The 12536-nt window shown below is 42.8% G+C and overlaps 2 protein-coding genes across 4 annotated transcripts in view; one reads left to right on the top strand and one right to left on the bottom strand.

The window, feature by feature from the left end:
* slit3 (slit homolog 3 (Drosophila)) overlaps window positions 1–5629 on the top strand; it is a 207294-nt gene extending 201665 nt beyond the window's left edge. The window contains exons 34-38 of the mRNA XM_028008117.1: window positions 1035–1189; window positions 1910–2055; window positions 2426–2583; window positions 3172–3356; window positions 3429–5629. Coding sequence (XP_027863918.1) covers window positions 1035–1189; window positions 1910–2055; window positions 2426–2583; window positions 3172–3356; window positions 3429–3682 — 898 coding nt within the window. The 3' untranslated portion in view covers window positions 3683–5629. The remainder of the gene's footprint in view (window positions 1–1034; window positions 1190–1909; window positions 2056–2425; window positions 2584–3171; window positions 3357–3428) is intronic.
* A 1380-nt stretch (window positions 5630–7009) lies between these two features.
* ltc4s (leukotriene C4 synthase) lies at window positions 7010–12529 on the bottom strand. 3 transcript variants are annotated; one of them, XM_028008122.1, is made up of 6 exons: window positions 12065–12529; window positions 10504–10637; window positions 10128–10227; window positions 8131–8201; window positions 7931–8012; window positions 7010–7259 (listed from the first exon to the last, which is right to left on the bottom strand). In XM_028008122.1, exons 1-6 carry the CDS (start codon window positions 12097–12099, stop codon window positions 7124–7126), a joined length of 558 nt encoding a protein of 185 aa, XP_027863923.1. In that variant the 5' UTR covers window positions 12100–12529; the 3' UTR covers window positions 7010–7123. The 3 variants fall into 3 exon arrangements, with proteins under 3 accessions (XP_027863923.1, XP_027863925.1, XP_027863924.1); XM_028008124.1 differs by having other exon boundaries at window positions 10504–10589; XM_028008123.1 differs by having other exon boundaries at window positions 12069–12529.
* Window positions 12530–12536: the final 7 nt, after the last annotated feature.

The following is a 12536-nucleotide window of genomic DNA, read 5'->3' as shown; positions in this document are numbered from 1 at the left end:
TGCCATGATTGTATTGGAGAAAATATGTTTTTTCTAAAATCAGCCATAGTTATTACCAGTTGTTAGGTTCACTAAGCAAGAATCTTAGCTATGCTAACACTAAACTACAAAGCACATTTAAAAAAGTACCAGAAGCTAATATTAAACCGCTAAACACAAAACAGCATAAGCTAATAACTAACACTAAACTGTTTAGCATGCTAAAAAGTTAGCAGAAGCTAACGGTAAACTGCTAGACAAAAAGATAAGTAGAAGCTAACGCTAATGTCGCTCTTCTCCTTTCACTGAGGAACAGTAAAATCCTCAGTTTCTGATTCTTCTGCATTTTGTCACGTTAAAGTTTTATAAACATGACGAGACATAAAGTTCATCCAAGTTATGAAGGTGGGAAACATTTCATGGCAATAACTGGCTCAAAAATGACTGCCATCTTGAAATTCAAGTAGTTAAGGGGAAACATAAGAATCATGCGACCTGAGAGGTTAGCATGCTAATGTTCATGTTTGTATCCACACACAACGTTGCTGCAGAATCAGCAGAAAGTATTGACATCCAGAACCAACCGTGCAGACGGTGAAGTGGGAGGAAAGCAGCGTTAGCGAATAGCTAGCTGTTCTCAGGTCCAGATGCTCTGCAGGGTTCCTGCTGCAGGGATCGAACACACCGCCCCCTGGTGGACAGGTGGTGTCACAGCAGCAGACTGGAAAATGTTCCTGGAGGATCTGCTGCTGCAGGCATGAAGAGAAGAACTTTGACTAGGACGGTGCGAGTCCGCCTCAAAAGAGGACCGTCCATTATTTAGTGACATGGTTGCTAATGGAAACTATGAGCATGTCTGTTGCTCTCAGCTAGAAACTTCACATTTACACCATCATAAAGGAAGTAATCACACGTTCACATCCGCAGCTGGTTCATCACATCCTGTTTTATGAACACTTGGACACACATGAATTCAACGGTGAAAACCAAATGATTCATGTTTCCATGTCTTCAAATGTGACGTGCGTGTGTGTGTGTGTGTGTGTGTGTTTCAGTGTGGAGTCGGTCAGCGACGGACTCTTCCACACCGTAGAGCTGCTGATCCAGAACCGCTCACTCAGCCTGGTGGTGGACAACGGCGCCCCCAAGAGTCTGGGCAAGCTGGGCCGCCAGCCCTCCGTCGACCACAACACCCAGCTCTACATCGGCGGTACACACACACACACACACACACACACACACAGCTGCATTTGTTCAGGTTGCAGTTCTCACTGCGCTCCAGCAGGGGGCGGCAGTGTGGAGGAAATGATCACCAGCTAATCGATTAATCGCTAACTGGAATATTCAGACTCCGAAGGTCGATTGGCCAAAAAATAATTAAACCAAAGAATTATTATTATTTTTTTTTCTCTGAAGAGTTTTTGCGGCGTATTTTTTCTACAGTAGGCAGACAGGAAGGAGGGCGAGGAGAGGGGGGAGGACATGCGGCAAAGGTCGCCGGGACCGGGAGTCGAACCCGCGACGTCCGCGTCGAGGACTAAGGCCTCCAAACGTGGGGCGTGCTAACCCGCTGCGCCACCACAGCACGCCCCGCAAAAGAAATATTTTACATTAAAGATGAAAACCCGTCTGTAGATCTGTTTGACCCAGAATTCCTGAAAAGAAAAATAGATCAACAAAAATCATGCAAACTTTGTTCTCAAAATTTGACTTTAAAAATTATAACTTTATTCTCACAATTTTTACTTTTTTCTCTGAATTCTGACATTTTTTCCCTCCAAAATTCAGATTTTTATTTCATAATTTGGACTTTTTAATCTTAAATTCTTTATTCTTTGGCTCTTTGCTGTTTGTCTCATAATAGTTTCAGAGGAGAGTCTGAGGTCATCAGGCTTTTCCTCAGGCTGATCTTTGCGCTGCGTGTTCTCAGGAGTGCCCCCCCTGGTGGCGGCCTCAGGGCTGCGTCCCGGCCCGGAGCGACCTCCTCCGGGTTTCGACGGCTGCATCCACAAAGTTCGGATCAACGGAGAGATGCAGGACCTGAGCTTCAGAACCACAGCAGAACCGCCGGGCAAGGTGAGACCGAGCACACCATCATCGGCCCCTGACCTCTGACCTCTGCTAAGAAAACATCCTCTGGTTTAACTCCACCCATCACTGATGTGGATTCTGACTTTAACCTAAGAATTAAAACTTTTCACAAAATTTTGACATTAAACTCAAACCGTGAGTTTAATTTAAGACAGAATTAATTTAATATCTGAATTTGTATTTTAATAAGAAATTAATATTAGAATTCAACATTTTTCCTTACAATTTTGACATCAAACTAATTTTTTTCTTTTTCCTGAGAATTTTAACAGTGTTTGTCGAAATTCTGATTTTATCTGGTGACCAGTTGTGAATCGTTGCTTTCTAAGTAAAGTTAACTGAAGCGTTTGTCCAGGGCCCGGCGGTTCTGGTCGGGTGCCACGCTTGTAGTGTGTGCGCAGCTGGAGCCTGCAGGGAGGGAGGTCAGACCGGGGTCACCTGCAGCTGCCCTCCGGGCCGGATGGGGGCGCTGTGCGACGAGACTGCGGCCAGCGACCCCTGTCAGAACATCAGGTGAGCCGGTCCGTCTTGTCCGGTCCGATTGGGTCGGTTTCTACTAAATCGAAATGTGACTGAATGAGGAAAAGTTTGGGCAGAATATTTAGCATTGTCTCTGTCTTAAAGGGCCGGTATCACGTTTCCATCATGTTTTATCATTATTCCTTCATCAGAAACAAACCTGGAGTTTTGTTTTGGTTCATTCATGTTCATTCCTTTAATCTCCATGGCAACCATTCAGCTGCTAAACGCCAGGGTGGCCCTAGCCCCGCCTTTGAGGCACAGCTCCTCCCCTACTCAGCTCCTACAGATTAGCCAGCAACAATTAGCATCAGCTGAGCTGCTGCTCAGAGCAGCATTGGTAAAAACATTAACGGGTTAACAGAGGAGCCATGTTGGGACGACTTCCTGGAGGCGGAGCTTCAGGAAGAGTTTTTAAAGAGACAGAGGCCCAATTTGAAGACCGTAAAACAGAAAGTAACATTTATTTTAAGCCATTTTTGATACATTTAGCATTTTTATAACAACTGAAGGAAGCCAGGAAAACATGATACCGGCCCTTTAAATCAGCAATTAGCAGCTGACTCTTACCCGCCCCTCCAGGTGTGTCCATGGTACCTGCGTTGCCACGGCGCAGGCCTACAGCTGCCGCTGCGCTGACGGCTACCAGGGCCCGTCCTGCGACCGCCCTGCCTGCAGCTGCGCCCATGGAGAGTGCCGGACATCCGAGTCCGGGGTTCTGGTCTGCCACTGCGAGCCGGGCTTCACCGGACCCGCCTGCAACACAGGTAAGCCCGCCGACCTCTGACCCTGCCGAACTCCGATCCAGCGCCTCACCGCCTGTCCCTCCCCTGCCGCAGAGCTGCGCTGTCAGGGCGAGATGCTGCGGGAGCAGCTGAAGCGGCACCAGGCCATGCGGACCTGCACCTCCACCAGCAGGGTGCCACGCGTGGCGTGTCCCCGGTCCTGCCAGGCAGCGGCGCCGCCCGGCGTCTGCTGTGGCGTCACCAAGACGCGCCGGCGGAAGGTGGCGTTCCGCTGCACGGACGGGTCGTCGTACTCAGAGGAGCTGGAGACGGCCCTGGAGTGCGGCTGCGGCCGGTGCCCGCTTTAGGCCCCGCCCACCAGATGTAAGCCGCGCCCACCAGAGGAGCGGCCCTGGACGAGCAGAACAGACACTCAGAGAAAATATATTGTAAAATATATGTGAGAAACATAGAACTTATTTTTATTATGGATTTTTCTAAGATGATAAAAGAACTCATAAGTTGTTTTTAATGTTTCATAGTATAAAAATATTTTCTACCTTTGTAATAAACTAGATTAACATTCCTTAAAGTATCTGAATTTAAAAGTTTTAATGTAAATCTTTATCAATATTTCCTCTAACCAAACGATCCTGATGTATTAGCATGACGTCAATGTGAGAAGAGGCTCCGCCTACCAGGACTCGGACCGCTGCGCCCACAGGCCAAACCAGGTGTCTGCACCCAGATCTCCTTCACACTGGACCCCTCTGACCTCTGACCTCAGCTGCAGTCCAGTCTCCTCCAAACTCCTCTCAAGGCTCAGTTTCTTTTGCATTTTTTCCTTCCACTCAACTTTCTATGAGCATCTCTTTCTTCCTCTGAGGATCGAGTCGAGGTTGTGAACCAGATTCAGTTTTTATCAGATTAATAGATGAATTATTGGAGGTCAATCAGAGATTCCTCCTCAGGGATCCAGCAGGTCCGTCTGACCAGAACCACCTGCAGTCGCCTTATCGCCATGGAAACCAGCTCTTCTTCTTCTGTGCCTTTCTGCAGTCAGATGTTTTCTGTCCCGTCCAGCTGCTGTGGATGGCTTGGATGTTTCCGAGGTTCTGCCGACCCGGACCGAACTGGACTGAACCGGATCGGTGGTTCTGAAACCGATCCAGCAGCGTAACGATGAATGTGAAACTCCTCCTCCTCCTCCTCTTCCTCTCAGCCTGACGCCACAGAAACAAAATGGATTCTGTCTCTAAATAGGAAACTGTTAAAGATTCACAATTTGAACGTTTTTTTTTCCACTTTTGTTTCTGCTACTTCTAAAAAACGACCAAACGCTAAAAAAAACCAGCTGGGTTTTTTTTTTTACAATAATTTTAGGTTTTTCAGTGTCTTGAAAATGAGCCAATCAGCAGGCACTGCCCTGTTACCTAGCAACCCAGAGAACTCCCGCCCCGTTACCTAGCAACCAGAGCAGAGGTCCATTCCGATACCAGCTGGTTTTTATTTTATATTTTGTAAAGACACGACATCAAAACAAGCTATTAAGAAATTTGACTCGTATAAATAAGCTAATAAAATTTGAGCTAAAACCAAATTAAAGTTTAATAATATTTCACACTCTTGTTAATTGTGTAGGAGGCTCTACTTCTGCTTTTCAAAGATGCACGGTGCTTTGCAGCCATTTTCAGCTGAGGGTAAACTTTGAGTTGGGGGCGTGGCCAGCAGCAGCTTATTTGGATTTAAAGTGACAGTGCCCTAAAAAAGCTCACAGAAGTAAAATGACCTAAGAATTGTTTTGTGCAAAAAATGTAAGGAACATGTTTTGTGTAGACCACAGGCTGCCCCTCTGCCCGGGTGGAGAGCCAACCCCAGTTTTACCAAACACTAGCGGCTCCTGTCATGACTCCTCCTCTTCCTCCACTGGACAGTAGCTTCATACAGGACGTGTAATAGGGCGGCCATCTTGGAACTACTGGAATGTTTTTAGTTTTGTTTACATCGAACCTTGCATAAACCTGCAGCACTACTTCTTCCTTCTTCTGCCCCCTCCAGCCATCCCAGACACCCATCTGACTCCTCCCACTCTAACTCCTCCTACATGTGGCTCCGCCCACTCCATGGCCCCGCCCATCGCGCCCTGCCTTATGATAAAGGTTCATTGTGAACAGAGTAAACCTCAGCTACTAGTTGACAGTAACTAAACGGATCTGTACTCTCACCTGTGAAGGTCGTAGGTTACATTTCATTAATTATGTGATTATAACTGATGGTTTAATTGAATGTTGGAATTAAACGTTTATTGAAACCAGCGAAGTCGTCGGTGTCTGACGTCAAAATGCAGTTTGTTGATCCCTGAAGGAGGAAGTTATTCTGGGTGGAAATGTTTTTATTCAGAACTGGATACATTTTTATGAAATTCACCTTTTTTTCTTCTTCTGCTGAGTTTAAAGATTTAACGTGGTTTTTCACTGACAGGCCAGTAGAGGTCACTAATGAGGCCGTCATAGTCGCATGTCTACCTGCACCAGCTAAGGCTAACATTAGCCAGTGCTATTGGCAGATCCTGCCTATTCATGGTAGTTGTTAGCTTGTGCAAGGCTAACGCCACCATATCTACTGCTAATGCTAAGCTATCCATGCTAAAGGCCAACAGCGGAAGAACACAGTCCAGTTGATGTCCAGCCTCTACAAAGCTAATGCTAGCTAGTACTCTCCTCCTCATCTGCTCAGTTACCAGTTCTGGTTGCTAAGTTACCGTCGGCCTATCAGCAAACAGATCAGTATTTTGATGGTTTTATTCTCCTGTGTTAAGTAAGTATCCATTGGTGGACAAGACTCTTACTTTTAGCACTAAAGCTGCTCCGTACACGTCTCAAGGTGAGCTGTGAGTCAAACTGTCTTCCTGTCCAAACTCTGGACGTTTTTGTCTTCAAAGGAATGACCTTTGCCCTTCAGATGACCTGCTGAGCATTGGCTTCTCGTGTTGCTGCTGTCTCTTTCCTCTAGATTTTCATCCTGATGATTTAGTTTTAGATAAAAACCAGAAGACATTCTTCATTTTACTGAAGCTCTCTGACGTCACAGAGCTGCTGCTGATTGGTTCATTAGCTGGGTGACGTCATAACTAGTTTTAAAGCTTTCTGAAAGTCGCTTCTAAAGATTTGCTTTTCAACGGTTTTCTTTGGCGCCATCTGGGGGCCAAAGGTCAGAGGTGCAGCTTTAAGCTTCTATACCTCCAGAACCAGAACCAGAACCAACCAATGATTCACCTACCTGTTTACTAGTGGGATCCAACTTGAGGCACGGGGGCCGTTTATGGTCCCAGATTGCAGTTCTAGGAGCCACAGGAGACGTTTTATTGTAAACATAATCATCTTAACTAAATATTATTTTAATGAAGCTCTTTATTCATTGAGTTTTGTTCTGCCTCATTTTATTGTTTAATTTTGTGTTTATTTAGTTTTTTTGGCCAGAGAAATAGCTGTTACCATGGTAACCCTAAGCAGGATTTCAGGAAGTTTAGTGAAGTTAAACAGAAAAAGCCGTTTTTCTTCTAAATGCTTCATGTCAACATTTTCTGAGTCCAAGTCCTGGTTTTATCTAAAGAGTGGAGGTTCTATCAGAACCACGCACAACCGACCAGAACTTGGTTTATAACAGTTGAAGTTCTCAGAGAAAAAAGCGGGTCGTGAATGAAGAAACAGCGCGGTTCTGTTTAATGACCCGTTTTCATTTTCACAGCAGTTGGGAAACGCTTTCCGAACCAGAACAGAAACACACAGCAGAACCTCGTTCTCTCCGGGTCAGAACAGGGCGTGGCCAAGAGCCTGCAGCAGATCCAACTCCAGGTAAACCCGGCAGAACGACAGGAAGACGCCGACGGCCGAGAACCCGATCAGAACCCACAGAACCTGAGCGCTGAAGTAGAGCGGAGCCAAACTGAAAGAGAGCAGAGCAAAACTTCAACAGAAGCTGAACAGAACCCCCTTCATGGATCTGTTTCTGCTGGGAAACATCCGGTTCTGATCCAAACCAGCAGCAGATTCTGATAGCTTTGGGTTTCATTTCATTTTTTAGTTTTTAAGAGCGTTTTCTAGTTTTTATTAGTTATAGTTTTTAATACTTTGGTTCATTTTTAGGTGCAGATGTCAAAAAGATCAAAGATTTGTGATTACATCATTTCCAGAAAATGTTTTAAATTATTGTTGACTAATCAGCTGACTGGAGATTTATCTGAACTTTTGCTGTTTTGCCGCCCAGCACCACGAGGGGGCGCCAATTTCCCAATAAACAACGTAAACTGTGAGGGGCAAAAAATAATTCACATCAGTTTGAAAAGCTAGTAAATAGATTCACAAACACAAAAACAAGTTTTATTAAATCTGTAGCTCCAGTATTTTTAGTTGTCCTCCATTAGAACCGTTTGTATTTATTTCAGTTAAATTTTCTTTTCAAGTTCAGTTTCTGTTATTTCATTATTGTTAGACACTACAATAACTCTAACAACCTTGGTTGTAAGTATATCAGCTAAATATTTTCATCTCAGTTGATTATATATTAAAGTTCTGCTGCAGAACCAGAACCGCTGAACCCGACCCAGAAGCGCCTACCGTCCCTGAGCCGACTCGGCGTAACCCCAGAAGTAACACAGCCGTCCATAAAGGTAGAGCAGACCACAGAGGCTGGACAGGCCTGCAACACACACACACACACACACACACACACACACACACACACACACACACACACACACACTCTTAGAGCGGTCAGAACCGGTGGGTGGGCCAGGTTCTGGCGGCCGGCGGCTTACCTTGGCTGAAGAAGACTCCGGCCATCCACAGGATGGTGATGAAGATGGGAAAGTACTCTGAACAATTTGCTCTGAAACGATGACAGAAAGTCACCATCAGGGGTCGCCAGAGAGCCTCTAACTACTAACAGAGAGCAACGCGTTGCAGATCAAGAAAAGGAGTACATTATTGTCAAAATACTTTCTAGAAAAAACATTTTTATTTTTCTAGAAGTTTTTTCTAGCAAATGTAAATTTAGTTGTTACATGGGGCGGCCAGCAGGTGTCACTGTTGTGCTCTGTTCAGCTGCCATTATGGACAAAGATGGATGCCACTTTTTATTTTCTAATAAACACTGAGAATATTTATTTCTCAAGTCATCCGTTGTTTTAATTGCTTCAATAATAAAGACAATATTATAAAAACAATATTTTAAAAACCAAAGCAGTCTAATTTGTAAATCACTGTTCATCAGAAATATAGAGGGTTTTGAAGAGCAGATGCATGAAATGACAGGGGAACATTTTCAGAAACTTTTTATGCTTTTATTGCTTTTGCAGTTTTTTTATATTTGGAAACAAAGGTTGGGCAGCGCATGTTGATTTTAGCAAAGTGTGGTCAATAAAAACAGACATTGTTAATAAAAGAACGTGAATAAATAATGTTCAGTTTTTGCAAACACATACAGTCACCTACAGTCAAACGTTCATATAAAACCCCACAGCCAGAAAAATATTATTCTTAGTGTATTGCTTTGGTAAACATTTAATATTTTTTAATTTTAGTTATCATTATTATTATTACTATTATGTGATCTCAGTCTGACCGATTTCAGTCCATTTTTCCTCCAGAACTGTTTAGTCATTTTCAGGTCTATATGTTATAAAACCAAATGAATCCTGTTGATGTAAAGGTCAAAGATCACATTAAAGGTGGAAAAATTACAGCAACCTGGAATTTATCATGAAAAAAATTCTCATCATAATAAGGACTTTATTGTGATGAGAATAATAAACTTCTTATAAACTTTTTTAAAAAAACAGTTATTTTAAAATAATTTTATATTATTTTTATTATTTTTGCCATTTTCTACTTCTTGTTTCACAGGAACATCAATAAATATAAATATGTTGAAATGCTTATGTGCAGCTTAGTGATATAAATCAGGTTTTTTAAAGGCATTTGATCGTCCTACGGATTTTGATCGATCAGGTTTAACTTTAAATGATCAGTCCCACGCCATGCTTTCACCCAGAATTATGAAACTTGGTACACATGTCTATCTTGTCAGGACATACAAAAAAGTCTCTTGGAGCCATGGTCCAAACCCAACAGCAAGTTGGCCATTTGGGATCAAAGCCGCTTTTTTATAGACATTGTATCTGATCAAACTCGTCATACAGCTTTTGACATACAGGCTACAGAATCACTCGGCACAGTCTTGAGGCATTGAAGGTCAAAAGTTATCCAAAAAAAATTTGTACAACAAAGCATGTGGGCGTGGCTAAATGTCAAACTTTAACTATTCGCCATGAAACATCAAGGTTTAATAACTTCCACATGTAAGGACACAGCTGCATCAGACTTCCTATGTCTCACTCCAGACCGGGCCTCATCACATTCACATGGTGAATTGATGACCTCACCTAAGCCGAGGTACATACCAGTCTGCGTGGAGCTTTAATTATTATTTTTATTAGTAGTACTTTCTTTTTTCATCAATTTATCCTATTGTGTTATCGTTTTGTACAGCACTTTGGTGCTGTTTCAAACCTGTTTTTAAAACTGCTCTATTAATAAATTTGACATTGTGGGGACATTACACCGATTTCCATTCATTTTCTACAGCCTAACCCAAAAACAGTGTTTCCCCTCATGGGGACTAGGATTTGTCCCCATAAGTAGCAGAGGTCCCCACAACCCCACAATGTAGACAGAGGTAGGTCTCCACAAGGATATATAACCCGGTTCACACACACACACACACACACACACACACACACACAGAGGTACTGACTGGGCTCTGAAGATTCGCTCGAACTCCGGCGGCCCGCTGATGCAGGGCGGAGACACCGAATACTTCCTCCTGGCATAAATGACCTGCAGGGAAAAATAAGCTGCACACACACACACACACACACACACAGTCATCATCCTCGCCTTCATCAGGCTGATTTTCATACGAGTTTATTTTCCGGGTCGGTTCCAACCGGACTGTGGGAAAATTGGAGGTCCGCTCTGCCAACACTGGATGCAAATTAATTCATAAAACCTTCAGACAAATAAACTGTTTATCACCAAGGTTTACAGTCAGCTGAGCGGTTTCCATGGAAACCAGCAGGATATCAATACAGCAGAGCGAAGCTGAACCAGACCCAGTTCCTGGTTCTTACCTTGCTCCAGAACTCCCAGTACGGTCACAGCGCCGAGTCCGACTGCCTCATCCAGCATGGCTGCAGGCCGAAAGGTGAGACTGAGGCTGGGACCACAGGGAGAGAAGACACCTGCAGGGGGCGGAGCTAAAAAACTACAGGAGGCGGGACCACGGCAGACATGTTGGAGGAAACGAAGCCACAAAAGAAGGAAAAAAAAAGAGAAACTCTTGAAAGAGATGGAGCCAAAAAGTGGAAAAGAATTAAATTCACAAAAAATGTAAAATATTAAACTTTGATCAAGTACTATGGAAGCCGGTTGCTATGGAAGCCCATTTCCGCCACTCTGGTAAAAAAATAAATAAATAAATAAAAATGTTAAAAAATAAATATCTCATTATAGTATCTCGAAATTTCGAGATTTTTATTATTATAATTTAAAAAAATTTTTTTTTACCAGAGTGGTGGAAACAGTCTTCCTACGGATCCCTGTAGGGGACATGGGGAGTTTTTTCCTTTTGCGTTCCCTCGCAATAATCTACTGGTCAGTTATGCAGCATAATTGAATCCTGTAGCCTTTCTTACGGTGGGCGCCGTACTTTATGCTTTAATATAAGGTTATGTGAGGTTTTTCCATGAATGTTAGAATCTTTTTGTGAAATATCTTTAGTTTTATATCTTTCTTTAGGATAGAAAGGCGCCACAAACCTACGATATAAACAGAAACTTTCCATAAGTAGGAAAGAAATAAAAACACATCCTAATTTGGACTATTTCTGAGTTATTATCGCGGGTAATAAATCATCTGACAGTTTTGATTGTGTCTCTGTTGTTCTAGTCTGAATGGTTTAAAGAGCTGCTTTCAGTTCCATCTTAGCCTTAACAGACATAAACATGCAGGAAAAAATAAATCGATTTTCAATCAGTTTTAAACTTCAGATATTTCACAAAAAGATTCTAACATTCATGGAAAAACCTCACATAACCTTATATTAAAGCATAAAGTACGGCGCCCACCGTAAGAAAGGCTACAGGATTCAATTATGCTGCATAACTGACCAGTAGATTATTGCGAGGGAACGCAAAAGGAAAAAACTCCCCATGTCCCCTACAGGGATCCGTATCTTCCATAGAGTTGCTCCACAGTGGAGCAATAAATAAATAAACCAAAGACCTGCAGGAGGCGGGGTCAGACGGCGGCAAGGGGTTGTGGGAAAAAAGCCAAAAAGTGGAAGAAACTAACATTTCTTTAAAAAATGAAATAAATTCTTGCAGTGGGCGGAGATACATAAATAAAAAAATAGTACCTGCACCTTTCTAAAGAGTGGCGTTACCACACCTGATTGGACGAAAGAAATAAACTTTAAACAATGTTCAACCAGAACTTGTCCACCGGACAGAACATCCCCCAACTTATTAAAAATTGCTAGCTTACTTCAGTAGCATTTCACTTCCATCTATTTATTTAGCTTCACCAACTCGCGGTTATGCATCGTCTCCTAAACATGTCACCGTAAATATGTTGTAATTTTCCTGACTTCCAAGCTGCCCAGTTAATTAAAGTAAATCTCATATTTCTCACCTACAGATTTTGTGATTTTTTCCCCGCATCTTCATCCATATCGCCTCCTTTATCAGTTTTATTTTATGTTAGCTCCCGGGCTCAACAGCTAGCTGCGCAACACCTAGCATACGTCCTACACCCAGAATGCATTGCAGCGTAAACAACATGGCGGCGTCCGTGACAATAATTTATATAAACAGTCTACAGTATTTTTTTTAATGCATTTACATTTTTAAAAAGTGTTCAAAGTGCTGTTTCAACTAAACGCGGATCCATTTAACAAAGACCTTTCGGTTACATTTCAAATTAAAAGCATCAACATTAATCACCATTTTAATAACGGTAGAAGTTTTTTTTGTGGCGCCTCACATTTTACTTAACATTTTTTACAAATGCATTTTGGTTGCTGAAATAATGTGAAAGTGAACATAGAAATATTTAAAATATGTTCGCCTGGCCTTGAGACGAAGGATGAAAGGTTATTTTTTTA

This window comes from Xiphophorus couchianus, chromosome 23 (assembly GCF_001444195.1).
Source record: "Xiphophorus couchianus chromosome 23, X_couchianus-1.0, whole genome shotgun sequence".
Lineage (NCBI taxonomy): Eukaryota > Metazoa > Chordata > Actinopteri > Cyprinodontiformes > Poeciliidae > Xiphophorus > Xiphophorus couchianus.
The sequence above is the reverse complement of the archived record's forward strand: the minus strand, read 5'-3'. Positions and strand labels throughout refer to the sequence as shown.

What these genes read in the sequence shown, in the direction of transcription:
- ltc4s (XM_028008122.1), bottom strand. Translation starts at nt 12,099, where the DNA reads ATGAAGATGCGGGGAAAAAATCACAAAATCTGTAG. An exon ending in ACTGGGAGTTCTGGAGCAAG is followed by an intron (nt 10,228 to 10,503) that starts GTAAGAACCAGG and finishes GTGTGTGTGCAG; the next exon opens with CTTATTTTTCCCTGCAGGTC. An exon ending in CGGAGTCTTCTTCAGCCAAG is followed by an intron (nt 8,013 to 8,130) that starts GTAAGCCGCCGG and finishes TGTGTGTTGCAG; the next exon opens with GCCTGTCCAGCCTCTGTGGT.